Here is a 24,032-nt window from a genome sequence, read left to right on the forward strand (position 1 = left end):
AGCTGTTCAGTCAAAACACCTGTTTTTGTAGTAGGCCTGTTAATTGTGTTACGTGTACTTTTGGTCTGTTTGTGCAAGTATACTAGCTTTCTAAACTTTTGACATGGCAAGGTTAAGATAAATCATTTGTATCTTTTGTCTGGAGTTGATTAAGATGAGCAATGGGGAATATGGGGAACCAGGAACTACCTGGGATCTATATCTGTTTCATAAAGTAATGCAGAAGACTGTACATGTAGTAAATAGATAAATCGCTGTATCTGTACCCAACTGTACCCATGCGAACCAGGGAATACCCCTAATGGGAGTGCCAATTCCAGTTAAAGTATCCTGGAAGAAATAATGTACAACAACTAACTTCAGTAGGACAGACAATGGCAGAATTAGAATGGAAAAAAAGTCTGAAAATAATTAAAAACAGTGAGGCATATTGTTATCTAAGTGAAATAGTTTGAGTAAATACCTAGCTGATAATGATACTGTATAAGGTAGGGTTAAATGTCCTGCACTGGTCTTCTAAGGAGGACCATTGATATGGGGCTTTATGGTATAAAGTTGATAAACAATGTATAAACAATGCATTCCTTGCAAGGGAATGTATCTTTGAAGAGTAGCTGAAAGACTGATTGTGCCTGGCTTGTGCTAGAAACTTCCTTCAAAATAATACAAAAGGCTATTGAGAAGACACCAAAGCCATCCAGACGTAAAGAAACAAGAGCTTCTTGTCAATGGAAGAAACTTTTATCAACAAACCATGAAGACATAAAATCTTTGCAGTTATGTTCCTAATGAATAAATGTTACTTGTTACACGTCATAATACTAAAACACACATCCCCTTAAGCTGTGGAGCCCCTTGTCTGCAAGATTACCCCTCTCAGAGCATACACTACCAGTTTTGTAGATGCTATTTAACTGAAGACAAAGAAGCTGTAAAACAATCAAGAAATAGAGTATCAATAGATAGACATAACTAGGAATGGCATGTTGTTGCGGCTTGTATGAATGTGTGAAACAGAGCTAGCACTGTGGAGTGCCACTTAGCTCTTGACTTTGCCCATCTCTGAGATAAATGAAATGCCTCTGCTCTGTCTGTATATTGGCTGTTGCACACTGGGTATGTGGCCGTACTTTTGGAATGACATATTTTACGTGTGTGCAGAGATGTTCTCCCCCAACAGGAACAGGGAAATTTGATTGCCCGAATGGAACAATGGATGTGAGAAAATACCACAAATACAATAAAATCTTTGGCTGGGGTGGGAGTTATCAATCATTATGGACAGTACCAGAATGGAAGAGATGGTATTGTTTGTGTGGAAATGAAGAAAAAAGGCCCTTCCCAGGAACTGGAAGGGAAGACATACTTTAGAAGCAATACTTTCCAACATGACAATCGCGAATCGACTGGACGGGGATTCTGTGTGTGGAAAGTCTTAAACGAGGCGGCGAAAGCCGGAAGAACCCTTTGATAGGCTAACGGAATTACACTCATCTGTCAGATGGAGGCTTATACCACGGCTAGGGGTGGGTGCGCCACGAGAGGCTCTCGTGAGCACGCCTGATAAACCCGGAATTATTGACAACAGAACCGGGTGAAAGAATCCGGTTTTCGCACAACACCCCCGCCAGCGAACGGGGAGGATGAATGCGCCGAAAGAGGTCTACAGAATTCCCACCACCGCCTTCGCATGCTGGCTTATGTACTCCTCCGGCAGCCACGGCAACGGCCGCTCGCCACCCGACGACGACAAACGCAAGTCCCCTCTGCCAGCGGAAAGAGCTGGCCGGTACGGCGGGGCGCATGCGCCTACGGGGGCAGTGCTGCAGGCGGGAGGTGCCTGCTCGCGCTTTCTTGCCCGTGCGTGCTCCGCTCCGCCCTCCCCAAGATGGCAGCCCTAAGTGTAAACAAGGTCGGGTCTGGTGCCGGGCAGGACGGTGGTCGGGGGTCTGGTGGTAGCGGTCGCGGGCCGGCTGGGGTCGCAGTGAAGGTGAGACGGGCTTCTCCGCCCTTCGCGCTCTTCGGCTGGGCCGCCGTACTGCGGTAGGGCAGGCTGTGGCTGCCGGGGTTGTGCGGTCGCTGCCCCATCTGGAGCATGGGGTGGCAACGGGAGCGAGGGGTCTCTGCGACAGGAGGCGTCCCCTGAGGCGGCGGGGCGCGGTCGAGCTCGGGCTGGGGAAAGCCTCTTCGGAGGCCTTTTTTCCCCTCGTCCGCACAGAGTCGTGCTGCCTTGGCGTGCCTCGGCGCGGGCTTCCAGGCGGGAGGCCGCTATTGTGAGGGAAAAGGTGGCAAGCCTCAAAGCTGGGAACGCGTTCGGAGAAAACGAAACATCTGGGCTCCCTGAGGTAGTTAGCTGGTGGTGGTGTCTAATGAATCCTCAGATATGGCATTGCTTTAAATGACGCGGGCAAGGACCTGAAGTGGTGGTGGGGTGCAGAAGAGTTAAAATGTTCTCGTGTTTGTTTATTTGCTTTATAAATATTCGGTTGGTTGTTTTTTGTATGTGCAAAGCAAAATTAATAACCAGCTGTGATTGTAGGAACTTCTGCAAAATAAAGAGTTATATGGCTTACTGTATGAAGTGTTGCCTTTTTATCAGCTCAAAACCAAATGTGGTCTCTTTTGAAATTATAGGTTCTTGAATGTGGAGTGTGTGAAGATGTATTTTCTTTACAAGGTGACAAAGTTCCCAGGCTGCTTTTATGTGGCCATACTGTCTGCCATGACTGTCTTACCCGGCTTCCTCTTCATGGCAGAGCAGTTCGTTGTCCTTTTGATCGACAGGTTACTGAACTAGGTAAGAAAACTTAAGTGTAAATTTGCTAAAACCTGTCAGCCAAGGATATCTAGAAGACAGTGCTGAATACAGATTCATAATGCTCTGCTTAGTGATATTATTTCCAAGTAATGAATGTGCAGTGTTCCTTTTCATTCAGAGAAGCTCTTAGCACTGTTAAACACTAGTAAAATAGATACCTTAGAAAACAAATGTTTTGTCTTTATCTTGTCAAACCTGGGCTTGCAAACTCTATATATATTAAAGTTTTTTTGTGCACTTACATTTTCAAAGAGACTATTTTAAATTACCATAAATAGGACTGCCTCAAGCAGTTTTGAATAGCACAGGAGAAAAAAACCTCTTGAAAGGAGGAGATCCTCAAAGGAGATCCCTAATCGAGTAATCCATAAAAGTAATACTTAAATATATTTGCTCAAATAAGAATTTACTTTGCAGTTAGAGAATCTGCTAGATGGCAGACCAAACTGGGAGCAACATTAAAGCACTCTGAAATGCTTTCACAGAAGCAGGAGTCAGAAAAGAAATCAGTCTTGTATGAAAGAGGGGTTTGTTTTCTTGGGGGAAGGAGATGGTAAGTATGAGCATCATGAGTGATTGCTAATCTAGAAGCTGTAGCTAAAAGAGCTGTGGTAATAACCGTTTCTTATCTGCAGCAGTACAGCTGCACAAGACTTGTTACAATATGCTTTTAAGGGGCAGAAGCTCAGTGCTCCAATTGTGAAACATTTCTGTCCAAGACCATTGCTTGTATCTTGCAAAGTAGAAGTAGCGTTTTTATTATGCTAGGGGACTTGTCACTTCTTAGTTTTTAATTGTGCATTTTTTTCCTGGTCATCTGAAAGTATCTTACCATAATATTTTTGAGTTTCAATTTTAACAAAACCTGAGTTTGTCATGTGCCCACCATTCCAGCATGTCAAGGTCCATCTGGATGCCATCCCTTCCTTCCATCATGTCAGCTGCACCGCACAGCTTGGTGTCATCAGCGAACTTGCTGAGGGTACACTCAATGCCACTGTCCCTGTCACCAGCAAAGATGTTAAACAAGACTGGTCCCAGTACTGATCCTTGAGGGAGTCCACTTGTCACTGGCCTCCACTTGGACGTGGACCCATTGACAGCCACTCTTTGGTTGTGGTTGTCAAGCCAGTTCTTTATCCACTGAATGGTCCATCTGTCAAACCCATATTTTACCAGCTTGAAGACCAGGATGTTGTATGGGACAGTGTTGAAGGCTTTGCTCAGGTCCAGATAAATGATGTTGGCTGCTTTCCCTTTGTCTATTGATGTTGTGACCTTGTCATAGAAGGCCACCAGTTTTATCAGGCCCTTGGTGAAGCCGTGCTGGTTGTACCCAATCACCTTTTTTATTTGTGTCTCAGCAGTGCCTCCAGGAGGATCTGCTCCATGCATGATCTTTCTGGGCACAGAGGTGAGACTGACTGGTCTATAGTTCCCTGGATCATCCTTCTTTCCCTGTTTGAAAATGGGAGTTATGTTTCCCCTTTTCCAGTCAGTGGGGACTTCCCCAGACAGCCATGACTTTTGGAATATAATAGAGAGTGGTTTAGTGACTTCATCTGCCAGTTTCCGCAGTATCTGTGGGTGTATCCAGTTGGGTCCTGTGGACTTGTATACTCTTCGTTTCTTCAGATGGTCACAAACCTGATGTTCGCTCACAATGGGCAGTTCCTTCATCCAGCCCCTGCCATTATCTTCCATTATTATGGAAGTGTGGCTGGAGTCCTTGCCAGTGAAGACTGAGGTAAAGAAGTTGTTGATAACCTCAGCGTTCTCCATGTCACCTGTCACCAGTTCTCCCGCTTCCTTTCTGAGGGGGCCCAGACCTTCCCTAGTCTGCCTTTTGCCATTAATGTACCTATAGAAACTTTTGCTATTCCCCTTGATCTCCCTGGTTAGACTTAATTCTGAGCTTTAGCTTTTCTAACCATGTCTCTTGCTGCTTGTGCAGCTTCCTTATATGCCACTCATTCTAGCTCGCCATTCTTTCAGTCCTTGTACAGTTTCTTTTTGTGTGACACTGTGTCTGGGAGCTTCTTGCTCATCCAAGCATTCCTGCCTTCCTCTTTGTGGGTATGCTTTGCTTGTGGACATAGAGAAGGTGATCCTTGAATATGGACCAGCTGTTGTGGGACCCTCTTCCTCTTTGTCCCACAATACTTTGGCCAGTAGATCCCTGAAGTGAACAAAGTCTTCATGCCTGAAGTCCAGGGTTGTAAGTTTGGAATCCATCTTCCTAGATGCCTTGAGGATCTTAAATTCTCATTCATTGTGGTCACTCCAGTCAAGACTGTCCCTGAGCCTCATATTGGTCACTACCCCTTCCCTGTTAGTGAGAACAGGGTCCAGCATAGCACCCTTTCTTGTTGGTTCCTCCATCATTTGGAGGAAGAAGTTGTCATTTATGCATTCCAGGAACATCCTGGATTTCTGATGCCTTGCTGTTCTGTCCCTCTGGCAGATGTCAGGGTGATTGAAATCTCCCATGAGGACCGGGGCCTGTGAATGCAAAGCCACTTCTATCTGCCTGTGTAGGACAGATTTCCACCCTGCTGGCTATTAATAGAAGGATAATCTGTTACCAGCAGTTGCTCAGAAAACTCAGAGGTGGGAGGTTTTGGCAAAACATTTTGACAGTAAAATTATTTTTGTGTGTAAAGTTGTTCTGTGTGGTGATTTGGGGCAGAGGAGAGTCATAGCTACTTTTAGTCTTACCAGCTTGTAAGAACTGTCTTAAGAAATATTAGTACTTCCAGCATGTAAATATGAGGTGTTTCATGGAGTGCAGCTCATCATGGCCCTTCTTTGAGGCATCTCCATAGTCACCTCGTAGTTATCATTGTTGGTTACAACTGCTGCACTTGGATCTTCTGAAGCCTTAGGAGTGGAGGCCAGGGGGAGGCATGTGGGGAAGGAAGCTCCATTTTCACCCATTTCCGCAATTACCATTTTTCCATTTAATGAAGTAGTTTCAGGGAGTTGTTAATGTCTAAACATAGGTTATAGGACCCCTGCCGGGAGAAAGTTCTGTTGGAAGAGAAGCTGTATAATCAGAATGTAAGGGTACTCATGGGGAACAAAATTCCTTCATCAGTTACTGGATTTCATTAATGCTTTTAGTTGGTCATTTGACCAAAACATATCTGCAGACAGACTTGCTTGTTTTCCTTTGCCATTATTAATTAATCACTTAATCCTATGTTTATCCAAGTTTTCTCAAGGAGTCTTGAAAACTTCATGAAATAAACGCTTGGGATCTATATATAGATACAGCTCTGTTTTCCTGTCTTCATTTAGGCAGTTACTCTATCACCAAATGACCTCTACCCCTGGGAAAGGGAATCCAGAAAAGGAAACGAGACCTGTGGGTTGAAATGGAAACAGATTTAATATAATAATAGTAAAACCTCTAATATTAATACTAATCCAAATACAAAATTAGTGGTTGTGAGGTGTACATGTCAGACACTGCAAGTGTCACAGCCACAGTGAAAACACAGTGGTCACAATGAGCAAGAGAGTAGGCCTTTGGAGGAAAATAACAGGCAAGACTCTTGGGGATGGTGGCCATCAGAGAAGACTCTTCCCAGTACGCTTTTGCATTTATAGTGAGTGTAATGTTTATTATATGGAATGCTTCTGTTGGCCAGCATGGGTCAGCTGGCCTGGTTTTTGCTCCTCCTATCTTTAGCATCTGGCTGACTCAAAGCTGTTAAAGACTTTCATCATTATGGAAACCCACATATCATGGCTAGCTACAAATGAAAATGTCTTACCAACTTACTGTCATTGAATCAAGTGTTGCAATCTTCTAAAAAAATGTAACTTTCTTGAGTAGAAAATCAATTCTATGATTTTATGCCAGCAAAACCAGGACATCTTCCTTCCAAAGTGGACACTTAGTCTAAATTTACTGGCTTGTCTCATATATATATATATATATATATATATATATATATATATACACACATATATATATATTTATATATATATATATATACAAAAAACGATGGGAAGGCAGGTTTAGAAATACTTTGTCAATCAGGATTTCCAGAAATTTTTAGTTGGTAAGTCACAATTGTCAACACATCATTTACATGCTTAGCAAAATATTCTCATAGTTCTTAAATCTTGCTATGAAAGAAAGTATTTGGTAAAGACTGCCCAAACCGTATTGCTTTGCAAAGTGGACTAACCATAGGGTGGTTTTGAGATTTTTTTTTTAATGAAGTTGCTTGGGATTAATCTGCTGGTGAAGAATTTTAAATTAATATGTACATGTTGAAGGTATGTGAGTTGTCTAGCAGTTGTCTTCAGCTGGATTAAGATTCCTTAACCAAAAACATCTAATGGAATAATTTTTTCAGTTTTCAAAATTTTGAAGCTATGTATTGCGGAGATTATATTGACTAAGGCAATACATTTGGGAGAAATCTATAAGATGATCTCTGTAGAAGAGACTCTTCCTAAAGCCTTTTCCTTGAAGTATCTTGCTTTGTGCGAAGAGGTGAATAATTTCTTGCAAACTGCTTACTCTCTTCTTTTTGTATTGGATTAATGATTTTTTGTTTGTTTCTTTGGGTTTGTTTGTGTGTTTGTGTTTTGTTTTGATTAGATGGACCAGGGAACTGTTGAGAAGGTTATGATTATGTAATGGCTTTGGAGGCTCTGTTTTTTTGACTTTAGCTAGAGTCTCTAGCTATGCTAGAGAGATTCTCTAGTAATGCTAGAGAAACCTTTAACAGTTTATGGCTCTGGTGAACTCCCTGCCATCATCACATTACAAGTCTGAATCTATTTTCCTGTTGAAATGAGGTGTGCAGATGTTGGCATCCTTCATAGGATCCATTCCATTGATACTGTTATGTATTCCTTTTCTAGTGTTTTGAGTGCTAGAAGTTCATTATGCAAGAAAATGTGGCTATAACATAACATTCTCTCTTTTTTTTTTGAGAGGTTTAGACAAAAGTTGTTTTCTTCCTTTCATTATTTGTAATCCTTTTGCAGACAAGCTTTATGCTTTAAAAAATGCTATTTGTGTTTTTGGCTGAAGTTGGTTTTACTATCTGCACTTTGTCACTATCTAATTCTTGCTGGCATGCTTCCTGTAATTCATTTCTTCTTCTTGTGTGAAGGGACAGTTCAATGATGTAGCAGTGGTCTTGTAACGGGCACAAACATCCCTTGTAAGCCCAAGGATGAGATCACTACGCTCTTTTACCAAAGCAGAATTTGAGCTCAAGTCCAAGAGATTAAATAGATGGATTTACTTGACTCTTCTTTTTGTGTTTTTAAATACAAAGTGAACACTTGTTCAGATGTGTTGAAAATGTGCATGTTGACTATGTAGCAATTTTATAGTAGGCTTAGTGCAAAAAGGAGCAAAGTGACTTTTTCTCAAATACATGAACTTTATGTTAGACACCAGTGAAGTGAGACATGACTTTGTTTGATAATGTGAGTTCTATAGGATACTTACTGGTTATAAATTCTGTTTTATAGATTAATAGTTTCTGTGTGAGCTTTGCTTGGTTTTCTATCTGTACCCAAGATTGACAGTGCGATGACAATGCATTGACTCCCAAATCCTGGGAAATGCAATGAACAGTTAAAGAAAGAATGTGAAAACAGTATAACTTTGCTTCTCCTGAGAGCTTTAACTTAGGAACCAGAAAATAAACACAATAGCTGCAGAAGTATCTTTTCTGTTGGCTGTGCTTCAGTAAGTTCTGCTTTGACTTTTCTGTCTTGGCTTTCTCTTCATACTAGACATAGAACAGAACTAACATGATTAAGACAGGAGAATGTAAACTGAGGGGGGAATATTTAATTTTTTTAAATAAAAGTATTAAAATCTGTGGAAAAAAATACTTTTGTAAAACAACTATCATGATTGAACAGCTTCTCTCTCAGCCTTATCCAGTGTTTGCTTAAGGGCTAAGATAATGTTTACTTAAAGGTTAATTTGCTATAACCTATTTCATAAGTAGAGTTATCCTTTTGGTGTGTGTACACCCATATATTCTCTGCTCTTAATGGCTGTCTGGATTAGTGGCTAATCTGGAGATAGGAGGTCCATATTAGAATCAGCAGTCATTGTATTAGTATGTTGTTAACATGAGTGTTTTATGTATTGTAACTGGAGGTTGTGCACAGTCAGTTTGTTACAGGGCACTGCTGTTCTAAGTGATGTAGAGGAGAACTATCCACCTGCTTTTCTGTGCTTCACTTTCTGGGAGTTAGCAGTTAGAAAGGGGTGTAGATAGTGTGTCAGCAAATCCAGACTCAAACTGGTTTGATGTAATTTAGATTCTAAAAGTGAATATTATGGTCTGTATTTCTTCAATTTGTAAGAACAGCAAGGTGACTCTTTCTTGGTCTCTCTTACAAAGAACACAGTGATCCTGCTGGGAGTGCTTGATGTAAAACATAATTAAGCTATGAAGTCAAAATGTATCAAGGCAGATGTCTGTGCTGGTGCTGACTGTAATTGTGGAAAATCAGAACAAAACTTCTATAAACTTCTATAAGATCTGTAGCAAACAAAGGTTAATTTTTTTGTTCGCAGTTTATTTTGTGGAGTGCACTGAGCTTAGTTTGGAGGTTGGTAATGCTACCTGTAGCAGAGAAGTCTTCGTCATTGAAGTGGTAACTGCGGAAAGCACTGTTGTTCCTTTGCTTTATGCCTAACTTCAAAGCTGCTAATACTACTTTGATAGACCTGTTTTCAGAAGCAGCAGTTTTGCTACTATGAGTGGTCTTTGACTGGTAAGCATTTCTTAAAAGCAGACAGTGAGTGTTGTTTTGTACCACTTGAGGGTGTTGGAGGAGAGAACAGCTTGCATATGCTCCCATTTATATCTGTAGAAAACAGTGTTCATCCATTGACCACTGGGAATGTTACAGTTAGCAGTTGTTTCAGGAACAGATAAAAATAACATTAAAAGATGGTCATAGGCATGGGTTAACTGTATTTGTTAGGAAAACAGGATGTTTGGAAGTTGTAATGAGGGTTGGTTTGTCCTTGTTCTACCAGTTTTGATTAATTGATCATAATAACATCTCTATGACAACAGTAGAAGACATCATAGAACTGAGGCTGGAAGAAGAGCACATACATTCCTTTACTTGTCCCTTCCAAATTAGGAGTTGTTAGCAAGTATTTACACCCTCTACCTGGATTTCATAGTGTATACGAACAGCTTTGCTAGTGTCAATTAGAAGTTAAACTGGTTCTAAACAGTGCAGTAATAAAGGTTTTGTTTGGACAGTAAACAGCTTCAAAAGTTGATTTCCCTCCCAGTTTTGAAGAAAAAACCCCCTCAAACCTACACACAGAAGTGACACTTATCCTGGAAATTTGTGCTGAATTCAGCATGAAGCCCCATTGAAAAGAAAAAAAAAATCGTATTTTAGTATTATACTGTCAGACGTTCCTCAAATGGGACAGTCATGTTCAAGGTCTGAGTAGACAGAATTTGACATTCTTCTCAATATGCAAAATCTAGAAAGTTTTATTTGATTAACTGCTATAGGTTGACTACCATTGCTGAATCACAACTGTATACTTCTGGAAATCAAGAGTGACTAATTAGAGGGGCAACCTGAGAATAGAAAAGTGTTTTCAATGAAGGGTCCTGTGTCGACCCTGCTTGAGCAGGACTGGGCAAGGTGACATCCCAAGGTCTGTTCCAACCTGAAATTTCTGTAATTACTAGGAAGTAATCAAGAATGAAGAAGGTTGGAAGAGACCTCAAGGATCATCGAGTCCAACCTGTCACCCTACACCTCATGCCTATCTAAATCATGGCACCAAGTGCCACGTCCAATCCCCTCTTGAACACCTCCAGGGATGGTGACTCCACCACCTCCCTGGGCAGCACATTCCAATGGCCAACCACTCTCTCTGTGAAGAACTTTCTCCTCTCCTCCAGCCTAAACCTCCCCTGGCGCAGCTTGAGACTGTGTCCTCTTGTTCTGGTGCTGGTTGCCTGGGAGAAGAGACCAAACCCCTCCTGGCTACAACCTCCCTTCAGGTAGCTGTAGACAGCAATGAGGTCTCCCCTGAGCCTTCTCTTCTCCAGGCTAAACAGTCCCAGCTCCCTCAGCCTCTCCTCATAGGGCTTGTGCTCAAGGCCTCTCCCCAGCCTCGTTGCCCTTCTCTGGACATGCTCCAGCAATTCAACATCTTTCCTAAACTGAGGGGCCCAGAACTGGACACAGTACTCAAGGTGTGGCCTAACCAGTGCTGTGTACAGGGGTACAATGACCTCCCTGCTCCTGCTGGCCACACTATGCCTGATGCAGGCCAGGATGCCATTGGCTCTCTTGGCCACCTGGGCACACTGCTGGCTCACATTCAGGCGGCTGTCAACCAGTACCCCCAGGTCCCTTTCCACCTGGCTGCTCTCCAGGCACTCTGACCCCAGCCTGTAGCTCTGCATGGGGTTGTTGTGGCCGAAGTGCAGCACCCGGCACTTGGACTTGTTGAATGCCATCCTGTTGGACTCTGCCCATCTGTCCAGCCTGTCAAGGTCCCTCTGCAGAGCCCTTCTACCTTCTAACAGATCAACACCTGCTCCCAGCTTGGTGTCATCTGCAAATTTACTGATGATGGACTCAATCCCCTCATCCAGATCATCAATAAAGATATTGAACAGGATGGGGCCCAGCACTGATCCCTGGGGGACACCACTAGTGACAGGCTGCCAGCTGGATGTGGCACCATTCACCACCACTCTCTGGGCTCGGCCCTCCAGCCAGTTCCTAACCCAGCGCAGAGTGCTGCTGTCCAAGCCACAAGCTGCCAGTTTGGCCAAGAGTTTGCTGTGGGGGACAGTGTCAAAGGCCTTGCTGAAGTCCAGGTAGACTACATCCACAGCCTTTCCCACGTCCACCAGGCGGGTCACCTGATCATAGAAGGAGATCCAGGTTCAAAGGCATCTTTGCCTTGTGCCTGAGAAAATGTCTTTAAATTTATGGCAATGCTGAAAAAAGCCAAGGGAAAAGCAGTCACTAGAGTTCTCAAATGCTACATGGCCTATGCAGGTAGCATTGAGCAGCATTGGGAAGCAATTGTGGTTTTATTTCTCATTATGTTGCTTTATGTTAATATCTACAAAATGAGGATGATACAGGAGTAGACATGACCTTCTGCTTTGCTCTAGAAAGTATGAGATATCTTCTTTGCTTATCAAATAATGTTGTAAGTGGTCCTGTCTTTCTGAATGTTGTTTTAACTTAATCAGTTTTTAGTGACTCAGATCTGCAATAGGTGTTACATGTTGAGATTTAAGGAATGGGGTTTGTCGGTCGAATTCCTCACAGCTTCAGTTAGTACGATAGACCTGTTCACTCTACATAGTTATGCAAAATACTAATTTTTATGAGGCACATTAGAGTTTGTGTGTTCCTTGGAGTCTTTCTTTGTTAGCTATTGTGGATTATTCTAGGAGTGTTTTTACTAAGGTTTAAAAAAAAAAGTTAATAATCTTGGAATCTTTTAAGTAGGGAAAATCTGCACAAATGTTAAATAGTTCCATGGTAGAAGGAAGAGGATGTAAAGGTAGTGTGAGATTACATAGAAAAAGTAGTAGTTATTGCAGTTAATATCACTGTAGTTAACGTGCACTTAGTACTTGTCAGAATCTCAGCTGTAGTTTGTAGAATTTCTCATGATGGTACTTGCTTGAGGTTTTATTTCCTTTCTTCCCCTTCATTTTACTCTTCCTCCAAAATAGGAGATTCTGGTGTCTGGGGCTTGAAGAAGAATTTTGCTTTGTTGGAACTCTTGGAACGGTTGCAGAATGGACCTGCTGGGCAGTGTGGGACAGCAGAAGAAGCCATTGGTCTATCTGGAGAGGTACTGAGTTTTGAAAAAAGTAAAAAAATTTGTTGCATTTACTTGGAGGTTATCTCTAAACATAAGGGGAATTTAGAAAAAAAAAAAAAAGGGAAAATCACCACTTTGCCAAATGTAATTTTATTAATAATGCTGTTTTCTTTCAGTATCTAGTATTAAGTCTTCAATTAATTTTTTCATTATTAAATGCTAATCTGTATTGACTAAAGCAGAAAATAAAAAGGTATTGCCAAGCATGCTTACTCTTTCCTCCTTTTCTAGGCTTTTAGGATGTTTAGAAAAAGTTACTCATTTGGATATTGTAGTTATCGTTATAAAAGGACAATTTTCTAAAACTTAGAAAGTCTTCCTAAAGACTTCAAGTCATTGTCTTCCTGAATATTTGCCTTTTATAGTTGTTTGATATCACTACATTATGTGATAATACTTCATTACCAAAACTAGCAAATTTAATAATTTCTGTATTAACAACTAGTATGCAAAAAGTACCATGCAGCGCCATTCTAGGAGTAGATAACTGCTCTACATGCCTAACTGTCCATCAGTGTTTTGTCTGTCTGTAACTTTTTAAATTACTTTTTCTTTGTAATAACTGCCTTGGAAAGAATGACCGGAGCTTGAATTAACGTAGTCTTCCAAAAATTTACAACTTCCATTTTGGATTTATAAAACTTGCTGAACACCTTAAGAAAAGTTTGACTGTAAAGGAGACCTGTTTTTTAAAGAATTTATTGAAAACTTAAATTTTCAAAATAGTTGAAATATTTCTTATTGTGTACCATTTAAACAAAGTATTTTCAGGCTTGTGATGGGTCTTCTGATTTTATTAAGATTAGATGTTAATAACTTTAATTTTTTCTTGTTTTTCTTAGAGTATCATTCGCTGTGATGAAGATGAAGCCCACATTGCATCTGTATATTGCACTGTTTGTGCCACTCACCTGTGTGCGGACTGTTCTCAGCTTACTCATTCTACAAAGACACTAGCAAAACACAGACGTGTGCCTCTTGCTGATAAGCCTCATGAGAAGACCATGTGCTCCCAACATCAAGTGCATGCTATTGAGTTTGTTTGTTTAGAAGAGGGCTGTCAAGCCAGTCCTCTTATGTGTTGTGTCTGCAAAGAATATGGGAAACATCAAGGTCATAAGGTACTACTACTAAGTTTCTAATTGTCCCCTGAGGTGGCTTGCATAGTTCTTTAACCAAGTGAAGTACAAAAGATGAGATTCTTGATGTGTCTTTACAGAAGCAACTTCATACTACTCTGTAGGTTTTCCTTCTTTCCAGATTACTGCTATGGTAAAATTGCAAGAAACAGCCCATTAAATAATAACCACAATGAAAATAAGCCCATTAAATAATAACCACAGTATGTTATTTATATACTAAAATGGACAGCCTATTTATCCAATGCTTTTCTGAACTTCTCACAGCATTCAGTCACCAGTTCTGAAAGCTGTTTTCATCATACAAACATTAGGATTACCCAGCCTGGTGCAGCTGAACAACTGTTTTTAAAACTGATTGTGGTAAAGAGAAAACTTTTGTGTTTGCTTGTATAAGTACTTAAATGCCTGTCTTAGTCTTGGCATAATCTCTAACTCCTGATTGCATTTTTAAGTTGCAAGATGGCTTTAAATTTGTACTTGCCTTCTCTCTCTCTATATATATACACATATATATTTTACTACTACTATGTATATAGCACATGTATATTTTACTACTACTCAATCTGTAGTAGCAGTAAAATAGAAAAGATTATTAAGGAAAATATTTATGATTGATTATTGATATGTTGCTTTTAATTAACAGCATTCTGTCTTGGAACCAGAAGCAAACCAGATTCGTGCATCCATTTTAGACATGGCCCACTGTATAAGAACTTTCACAGAAGAAATCTCAGATTATTCCAGAAAACTAGTTGGAATTGTTCAACATATAGAAGGAGGAGAACAAATAGTTGAAGATGGAGTTGGAATGGCCCATACTGAACATGTATGCTTCTTTCTCTGTCCCCCAAGAGTATTTGCTTCTAATAATAATCAAGATATGGAATGTCTTTGAATATTGTGCATAGGTTTTATAAGACAAGACTGTAAATTCTTAACTGTTACCAAATTGGGATTGAGGTTTAAACCAGTTGATAGAGGGGAATGTGCAGTCTGTTACAGTGTTTCACGGCCGCATGAAAACAGGGAGGCCACGGAGAAAGCTGTGTAGCTGCTAATACAGTATTGCGCTATTGTGACAGATTGCATCTATTCTTAGATGCTGTGATACTGCTGAAGCTTTTTTCCCTAATCATTTTTAATAATGTGCATATACATACGAATAAGCTGCTCGATTGGTGGAGTAACTTCTTGGAGGATCGTAATAAGACTTTTTATATAACTGGGACTTGAACTATGATGTAGCCAAGCAGATGAGAGCATAAGCTAGAAACTGGGGGGAAAAAAAAGAAGGAAAAATGTGCTTCTGGAAACAACTGGTGTCCTTAATCCTTGATTTCCGAACTGCGACACTGTAGGTACCAGGGACTGCAGAGAATGCTCGCTCATGTGTCCGAGCCTATTTTTCTGATCTTCATGAAACCCTTTGTCGTCAGGAGGAAATGGCTCTTAGTGTTGTTGATGCTCATGTGAGAGAGAAGTTGATTTGGCTTAGGCAACAGCAAGAAGACATGACCATTCTCTTGTCACAAGTTTCAACAGCATGCCTTCATTGTGAAAAGACTTTACAACAGGTAGGTTGGTGAGTGAGCCGTAACATATGGCAAGATATGTAGAACTGCTTATTGAATTTAGACTACAAATGAAAAGGCTAAATACTACTCTGCATTTTTATGTCCTTTACAGTGTTACAATATTGAGGTTGAAGTATTTGTTACAAGGGGGTATTAGACAAATATAATTAGTACAAAAGCATCAAGCCTTCCAGTTGCTGGAGATTCTATGGTGTAATTTTCTTGACGGGAGTTATTTCTGGTTATTTATGAGGTTAGTGGGAAGGAGAGATGAAACTGAAGCTAAAAGGGCAAAAGGTTTATGGGATTTTACAGTTGCAATGACCAATATAGGTGTTTGAAGACAGTTGTCATACAATGCTGATAGGAAAAAAGTTTTAGGGCTAAGTAACTCTAAGTAGCACTTGCAGTACGAGTAATTCAACATGCTAAATGTAGGAAGAAAGCAGCTCTCTGACAGTATCGGGTGGATCGCTTACTTATTTTAGCAATAATGACAAGTAAATACCAAACCAGCAAACAGTAATCAGTATGAGAAATTACTTAATGTGTTATTTTAGCTTTTTCATTTGTGTAGAGCTAGTATCTGGTTGCTTAGTCGGGTGTACTTTTATCTATGCAAATGTTTCAATCATTAACGGATGGGTAATAATCTTTTTGTGTTAAAGGTGTTACTGTATGCTGCAAAGTATCTGCTCTATTCCAGATGCTGGAATGATATATGAATTATTTAAAATTATTTATATTACATTAGTGTCTCTTATAATCATCATATTGTGTTTGGTTATTTTAAATAAGTTACTGAAAGGAAAGGAATGCTTTTGTTTTCTTCGGCTGTTTAGGATGACTGCAGAGTAGTGTTGGCCAAACAGGAAATTACAAGATTGCTGGAGACATTACAGAAACAGCAGCAGCAGTTTACAGAACTTGCGGACCATGTACAGCTGGATGCTAGCATACCTGTCACTTTCACAAAGGTATTGTTAATGTAATGAAAGTATAGCTATCTACTTTGTGATATCCTAAATGTAATCTAAAAGAAAGCAGGAATAATATACGCTGATTATGATCCTATATTTTTTGCAACAAATTTAGCCAAATCGGTATCCATTAGTGCTTTTAACATGTCACGAGTGCCATCAGGATGAAATTATTTGGAGTAGTGATAGTGGTGATAATTTTTCATGTAGGAAAGTAAGTAAGTCTGAAACTCTTAAAGGACAAAAAGTGCTTTATGAGTTATTTTAGTTCTGAATGGTGAAGGAGAGATAGGATCTGATGTTGCTGTGATGAAACTGAGAATTTAATGCTTGCTGTTGAAGTCTTTACTATAAGGAAATAGATGCTTCCGTGGGGATCCTGTCCCAATCCTTCTGATGCCAGAAATTATGTTTCTTCCAAATAATTAGTTTTGTCATTTCAGTATATTTGGGTTTCTGTAATAACTGATTTGCCAGATCAGTAATGCAACATTTTCACTTCTACCCCTGCCTTCGCTATTCAGCTGAGACCAAGTTTAGTAGAATCAGGGAAACCTCTTCTGCAAACCCTTATTTTTCCATAAATAAAGCAGCATTCACATTTCACAGGTGATGAATTGCATTCTGTGTATTCAGAGTTCACTGATGATACCATCTCACAGGGCTGAGTCAGAGAAGCATTCTGGATGCCTATTTTTGCTTTTAGGAGCTGTTAATCTGACTCAGAAAATTTTGACTACAAATTCTGAGCATGTTGAAAGAGAACAGTTGCAGCTGGCTAAGCTATAACAGATCTGAAATAGGTCTTGGCTTGGGGAACTTAGAAGTCTTCCAGTGTCTCTTTTTACAGACAAACCCTACAGTGGCTGTACTGTGAGCCTGGGCAATACCCTGAGAGACAAATTGGAAGTTGTGTGCAGAGATCTAGTATCACGTATCTTAAATTGCCACATCCTGAAAAAAGCCTGGTACTGATATCTCAGCCACTCCAGGAAATCATGAGGAGAGGCCTAATGCCACTTACTGATTTACCATGCCACGGAAAAGTACTGGTGTCTCAATCACTCCAATAAATAGGTGGATATACAAACTTGAGCAGAATCTCTCTCTACACCAAACACCCATGTTGTTTCAACACCTCTTTATGTCTCTCTCTCTCTCTCTGTCTTATCTCTTCTTTCTCTCAAAGCTGTTAAGTGACACAAGGCCTTCCCTGATTTCCTGTAAAGTCATATAGCGTAAGTAGATACAGAATCATAGAATCATTAAGATTGGAAAAGATCTCGAAGATCATCAAGTCCAACCTGCACTCCAATGCTGTTATGACCACTAAACCATGTCCCAGGGTGCCATGTCTACATGTTTTTTGAACACCTCCAGGGGTGGTGACTCTGACACTTCCCTGGGTGACTTGTTCCAATGCCTGTTACTCTTTCAGTAAAGAAATTTTGACCAGGGCCCAATCTTAACCTCTCCTGATGCAACTTGAGGCCATTTCCTCTTGTTCTATTACTAGTTAGTAGGGAGAAGAGACTATACACCCACCTCACTACACTTTCCTTTCAGGTAGTTGTAGAGAGCACGAAAGTCTTCCCTCAGCCTCCTTCAGACTAAACAATCCCATCTTCCTCTGCCACATCTCATAAGACTTGTTCTGCAGGCCCTTCACCAGCTTTGTTGACCTTCTCTGGACCTGCTCCAGCACTTCAGTGTCTTTCTTGTAGTGAGGGGCCCAAAACCAAACACCGTATTTGCAGTGCTGCCTCAACAGTGCTGAGTACAGGGGCACCATCCCCTCCCTGATCCTACTGGATGCAGTATTTTTGATCAGTCCAAGATGCTGTTTGCCTTCTCAGCAACCTGCTGGTTCATGTTCAGCTGTCTGTCAATCAATGCTCCCAGGTCCTTTGCTCCCAGGCTGCTTTCCAGCCACTTGTCCCCAAGCCTGTAGCGTTGCATGGGGTTCTCATGACCCAATGTAGGACCTGGCACTTGGCCTCAATAAACCTCACACCACCTATGTCAGCCCACTGGTGCAGCCTGTCCAGGCCTCTCCCCAGAGCCTTCCTACTCCTGAGCAGATAAACACTCCTACACAGTTTAGTGTTGTCTCACAATGTAATTATAAGAGTGCCAACACTTACAGAACGTTTGTTCCATAGGTTGAAATGTCTTCATGTACTTAGCTCGTTGGCAGGGAAATGGCTCCTCATCCAGGACTGTGGTCCTTATTTGAAGAGAGAGATTGCTGTTTTGTCATTTGTGCATCAAATGACAGCAGTGTTTGTGGAGTGTTGTACACAGTGGTCATCGTAAATATTTCTATGTATTGGAGGGAGGGAAAATGATTGAGAAAACAGTACTTGAGATAGTAAAGAACACTTGCTTCAACATTGGCAGGTACGGGAAACTGGTAACCCTTACCAACACTAAGTACCCATGAAGACAGTAACACATCAGAGGGAAAGCACCTTTAAGTAAGCCTAAATACAGCTTTTGTCACATCAACACATTCCTTAACAAAGACAAAGCACAGGGACAAGAAACGAGAGATCAGAGTTGTGTGAGTTTTTCTTCTGCACTTTCTATGCTGAGATTTAAGAAAATACTGAGTTTACTTAACACAAGTCATAGGTTACCTGTTTCCAAGCATGCTGTCAAGTTGTGCACCTGCCAGAAAGGTAAGTCATGGAGGTGCTGAAGTAGTTGATACAGAGAGATGTTCTTCATCTGACAATTTTTAGCTGTGATTATCAATAATCTTTTATTTTTGACACCTGTTAGAAAACAATGTGTAGCATCTGTGAGTAGGAACTTTTCTTGCAAGGTTCTTCCTGAAGTGACAGAACTATCACATACAGTAGAAATTTGATGTCCATCACAGACTGGATTTTGATTCTTTCTTAGAGGGTACAAACATACTGAGAACAACCTGTTTTCACTCTAACCTTACAGAAAGCTAACTGGAACAGGATGGCTACATTTGACTGCATAATTCTTCTCTTCCACTTCCCTGATGCTTTCAGTTGCATAGGCCAGCACTGCCCCTGCCCTCCAGCCTTTGGAGCTGTTGAGGTGACTGGTGCTTTTGCTGGAGCTCTGAGAGGATGGCCAGGTTGTCACTAAGGTCTGGTCCATAGCCAGGGAGCTACCTCCACGAAGAAACCTGTGACCATAACAGCTCCATCCATAGCTGCCTCTTTTCCTTCCTCTTATGGCACAGAGAAGAATGTGGGAGATTTATCCCCAGAAATTTTAGACAAAATCAGAACTGAGACTGAAAAAGGTGCTGGAGGCATGGTGTTTTTTACACTTTTCAATGCCTTTTGCATACTTCTTTGGTTTTTTAGGTTTTTTTCCTCTTTGCCTGCACCTTTCCCACTGACATGCTTGTCAAGAATTTGCCTGCACATTTTTCCTCTCCAGAAGGAAATAACCCTTTCTGATAATATGCCATGTTGCAATGTTGTCGTCGAATTTGGCACCTTCAGCTCCAAATCCAAATATCTAGAATTCAGAGGAAATTTATTGAAAAGCAAGTAAGTTTCAGTGATTTATTTTCTAAATCGCAAATATTCAGTTAGTCTTTTGGTTTTGGAGCATCTGTCTTGAGTGATGCCAAAGCTGTAGCATGGAAACTGCTCAGCTTATATGAGTCTATTTCACAGATTCAGAGAAAGTAATTTTTTACAACAAACATTGGCCTATAGAGTTCTATGTTAAGGATTTCTAGGCCCTGATTGTCTTTGGTTTCAAGCAGCACATAGATGGATTCATAGCCTAGTAAGACAGCAAGATCTGCTAGTTTCAAAACTGCACTATTGGCTTGGTGAGTCCATGATCCGCAAGATGTTAGACAGAGGGAGAGTACTCAGGAAGTTACCATTGTGTTTTCTTTGTTCTTTAGTCGATAGATTAGGTGGACCTATGATGTGATTCTTGGAATTGTGATGTTGCTGACTTCTGTAATGTTTTTAGGAGCTTTTTTTTTTTTTTAGAAAGCACTTTCTTGAGGTGCTTTTACTCTCTTTGGAGACTGCAATAGCATAAGGTCATTGAATGTAATCTGTATTGATTATTCTGGAATTATTCTTCTTCATCTGTGACAGGGGAGAAGGGAGTTGCATGTCATGATGATATATATCCAGCTATATAATGGATCCTATGTGTACGTATGTGTATACATATATGTTTTTATATGTGTGTGTACATGCAAATCTCAAGTCATGTGACAGAGATATTTATGCATCTGGTCACACTGATGCAAGTTGGTCTTGTACCAGGAGAGGTTGTAGTGTTTCTGAACACAATAAATAGCATTTCTAATACAAGAAGAAATAAAAAAACTGTGTAGGGTAGACACAGGTTTTTGTGTGTTGCTTGTAAACGTAATGCTGTCCAGGTTTTAGAAGAACACAAATCTATTCACACATTGTTCTGATGGTTGAAACTCTGGTATTTCATCAAGGTGGCATATCTAAGTACTTCAGAATGTTTCAGGGATACATAGTGCTCTTAGCCTGTGTTGTTTTACTGGTTATGGTTTGCTGCTACATATTAGTCATACCATTTGATCACATTCTTAGCTTCAGCTTGCTCAAAACACATGTTGGCTTGGTGTAAACTACAAATAGAAGCTTATTCTTCCTTGCCTCCAAGCAAGACTTGGGTTTTGGGGTTTTTTTCTTCACTCTTTCAGATTAGTGCTTCTGTTAATAATGTTGCTGCTGTAATGTTGTAGAGGATTTGAAGTGGAGTGAGGTGAAGAGGTGTGGCTATAGAACCTTCAGCAAGAAAATAGTTCTGTAGATGGGGGCATTAATAATACAACAAAACATAGTGGAAAAGCTACAAAACCAGCAGAGAGTTCTCTGGTCAGAGAACTCTAACTGCTATGAAAAATCTTCATGCAGTTTGAGCTAAGAATTATGAAAAAGTTTGAAACTTTAGCAAGTACCAACATAATGGCAGAAGACTGACTGTTTTTATCACATGGCTGGCATGTGATAAACTCGAGCAGAAGTTACAGATTGAGTATATACATTTTTGGATACTTTGGCTTATATTGTTGCCAGAAGGTGATTGTACCTTGTATTTTTGGAGTCCATCCGTTTCATCACTTTACAGATAGCGGCAAGTATCTTAAACATAAGGGTTTTCTAATCAGAGCTTCCTAAACTTGTTTTGTACATGCTATTTCTTTCAGGACAACAGGGTACATATTGGACCAAAAATGGAAATCCGGGTTGTCACTCTAGGATTAGATGGAGCTGGCAAAACAACTATTTTGTTTAAGTTAAAGCAAGATGAATTCATGCAGCCAATTCCAACAATAGGTTAGTAGCAACAATTCAAGCATAATGAATGTTTTCTGAATGTTTGGCTTATTTGTAGAATTTGATAATTTTATATTCATAGAGGGCAAGACTATGAAACTTTAATTTTTTTATTGCAGGTTTTAATGTTGAAACTGTAGAATACAAGAATTTGAAGTTTACTATTTGGGATGTAGGAGGGAAGCACAAATTGAGGCCCCTGTGGAAACATTATTATCTCAATACACAAGGTGAGACTAATGTAACTTTAAATCTATATTTTGTCTTTTGCATTGTATTTCTGAGCCAAAAAGATTATTAATGGAAATAATGTATAATTCTAGAAGTTTTTGTATAATGCAAAGTACAGCTGCTAGATTCATGAGCTAATAAATTTTAATCCAGTTGGTCATAGCATCTGATAAAGGCGTATTCTCCATAAATCTGTCAGTTTGTGGAGCCAAACAAAATTAAACCTCTGTTAAAGTGATTCTAGCTGACAACAGATAAGGTGTAGCATTTCAATGTTTGCACAGTGAGAAGTAGTACTTGCCAGGTATGAAATTTAAATAGCACTTGAAATGAAAATATTCGGTCTTTGGGAGTGTTTAGTTGGCAACTTAAAAATTTCTACAAAGTTCTGTAACTCTTGACTCAATATTGCAGTGTAGTATCTGGCCATAGATTGTATTACTGAAAACATTGACATAAATGGCACCAATTTAGAAACTCATGCTGTCCTGTAAATTCCCCACAGTTGTTTTTCCAGCTTAGAAGGGGGTCCTCCGTCATTAATTTGTTCAGAATTACCTGAAATACTTAGGAATTACAAACACCAGTTTTATGTGCTCTGGTATGTGCTTTATGTTACCCTTCATTGCAAGCTTTAACACCTAAAATTGTTCATATTTTCAAACTTCTAAAAATTGTATTTTGAGATTTCTGTTGTCCTCTTAAAACTTACCGTGTAAACACCAGTAGCATGGAATCATGTCTGCCTTGAAGAATTTTATGTTGGAGAGAAAGCTAAGCAGTTAACCTGGTGCATACCCTGCAGTAAGTTTTGTTTAGCTTTGGTGTTGGGTTTTTTTTAATTGCAAAAGCTGTGAGTTCAAATTCTGTCCTCTAGCTCTGCCTCCCTGGCTCTCCAGTCTTTCTGGCATCTTGATTACTCTCTAGTGGATAGAAAAATCTGCTGCTGTGTCAGATTCATGGCAATTTTCACTGTGTAGTCTATAGCTGAAGAAAGCTATGCTGTTTTGGCTGAACCTGTAGATTTTACAGCCAGTTAATGGAAAACAGTCATGTAGGAGTTGATCGAGTATAAATGGATCAAGAAATTATTTAACCTGAGATACTCAATCCACACATAGTAAATCTCATTTTAGACCTAAGTAGTTAAAAGTATTGAAGCCTTTATATTAGACTGTGCAAAAAAATTCATATTCTAGATTTTAGTCAAAAGTATAGACTTATGTAAGGCATTTCTCAGTCCTCCTGGATTTGAAATTGAAGTTGTGCACTGCTGAGAAACTTCACATAGACAACTGCTAGGCAAAAATAATTTTGTAACTTGAAAGCTTACAGAGTTTATATCTGAACGTGTGTAAACATTTATCTCTTTGTTTCATAGCGGTGGTGTTTGTTGTTGATAGCAGTCACAGAGACAGGGTCAGTGAAGCACACAGTGAACTTGCAAAATTGTTAACAGAAAAGGAATTGCGGGATGCCTTGCTCTTGATCTTTGCTAATAAACAGGTACTTGTGATTTTCATTTTTCCCTACACTGTAACTCTTTTCCTCAGTTTGTGTATCAAATTCCAACTTTCTGAACCCTCTGCTATGGTTAGAGAATGCTAATGTAGAAAGCATAAAATGTAAATGTTTTCCTTATGTTTAATGCTGGTAAAATATGCAATGCTAGAGGGCTTAAGTAGATTCATAACCACTTTTGGTTTATGGCAGCAAGTAGTAAATGCATAACTGCTTTATTGAGCTTATGTTTTTGGAAAGCTTTTATGTGATCTGTAGTTTCATTCTAAGCCATTGGTTAAAAGTAAAACACTTTAAACATAATAGAAAAGAATGGTTGTGTCTTTTTGTTTGGTTCTGTTACAGGATGTAGCAGGTGCACTTTCAGTGGAAGAAATGACAGAACTGCTGAGTCTCCACAAACTCTGCTGTGGCCGTAGCTGGTATATTCAGGGCTGTGATGCCCGGAGCGGTACAGGACTTTATGAAGGATTGGACTGGCTTTCACGACAGTTAGTGGCTGCTGGAGTCCTGGATGTGGCTTAATTTTACAGCA

The 24,032-nt window shown here is 40.1% G+C and overlaps 1 protein-coding gene across 1 annotated transcript; it reads left to right on the plus strand.

Annotated features, from left to right (window-relative positions):
• Positions 1–1,888: 1,888 nt before the first annotated feature.
• On the plus strand, positions 1,889–24,032 carry TRIM23 (tripartite motif containing 23). Its single transcript, XM_054398219.1, has 11 exons — positions 1,889–1,990; positions 2,635–2,797; positions 12,562–12,683; positions 13,556–13,834; positions 14,499–14,681; positions 15,214–15,429; positions 16,272–16,406; positions 21,616–21,745; positions 21,865–21,975; positions 23,358–23,482; positions 23,843–24,032. The coding sequence occupies exons 1-11, from the start codon at positions 1,889–1,891 to the stop codon at positions 24,020–24,022; spliced, it is 1,746 nt and encodes a 581-aa protein (XP_054254194.1). The 3' UTR covers positions 24,023–24,032.

Source organism: Indicator indicator, chromosome Z, assembly GCF_027791375.1.
Source record: "Indicator indicator isolate 239-I01 chromosome Z, UM_Iind_1.1, whole genome shotgun sequence".
Classification (NCBI taxonomy): domain Eukaryota; kingdom Metazoa; phylum Chordata; class Aves; order Piciformes; family Indicatoridae; genus Indicator; species Indicator indicator.

Coding starts and splice junctions, on each gene's coding strand:
- TRIM23 (XM_054398219.1), top strand. CDS start 1,889: ATGGCAGCCCTAAGTGTAAACAAGGTCGGGTCTGGTGCCGGGCAGGAC. Junction 12,684..13,555: donor CCATTGGTCTATCTGGAGAG/GTACTGAGTTTT, acceptor TGTTTTTCTTAG/AGTATCATTCGCTGTGATGA. Junction 21,976..23,357: donor TTATTATCTCAATACACAAG/GTGAGACTAATG, acceptor TTTGTTTCATAG/CGGTGGTGTTTGTTGTTGAT.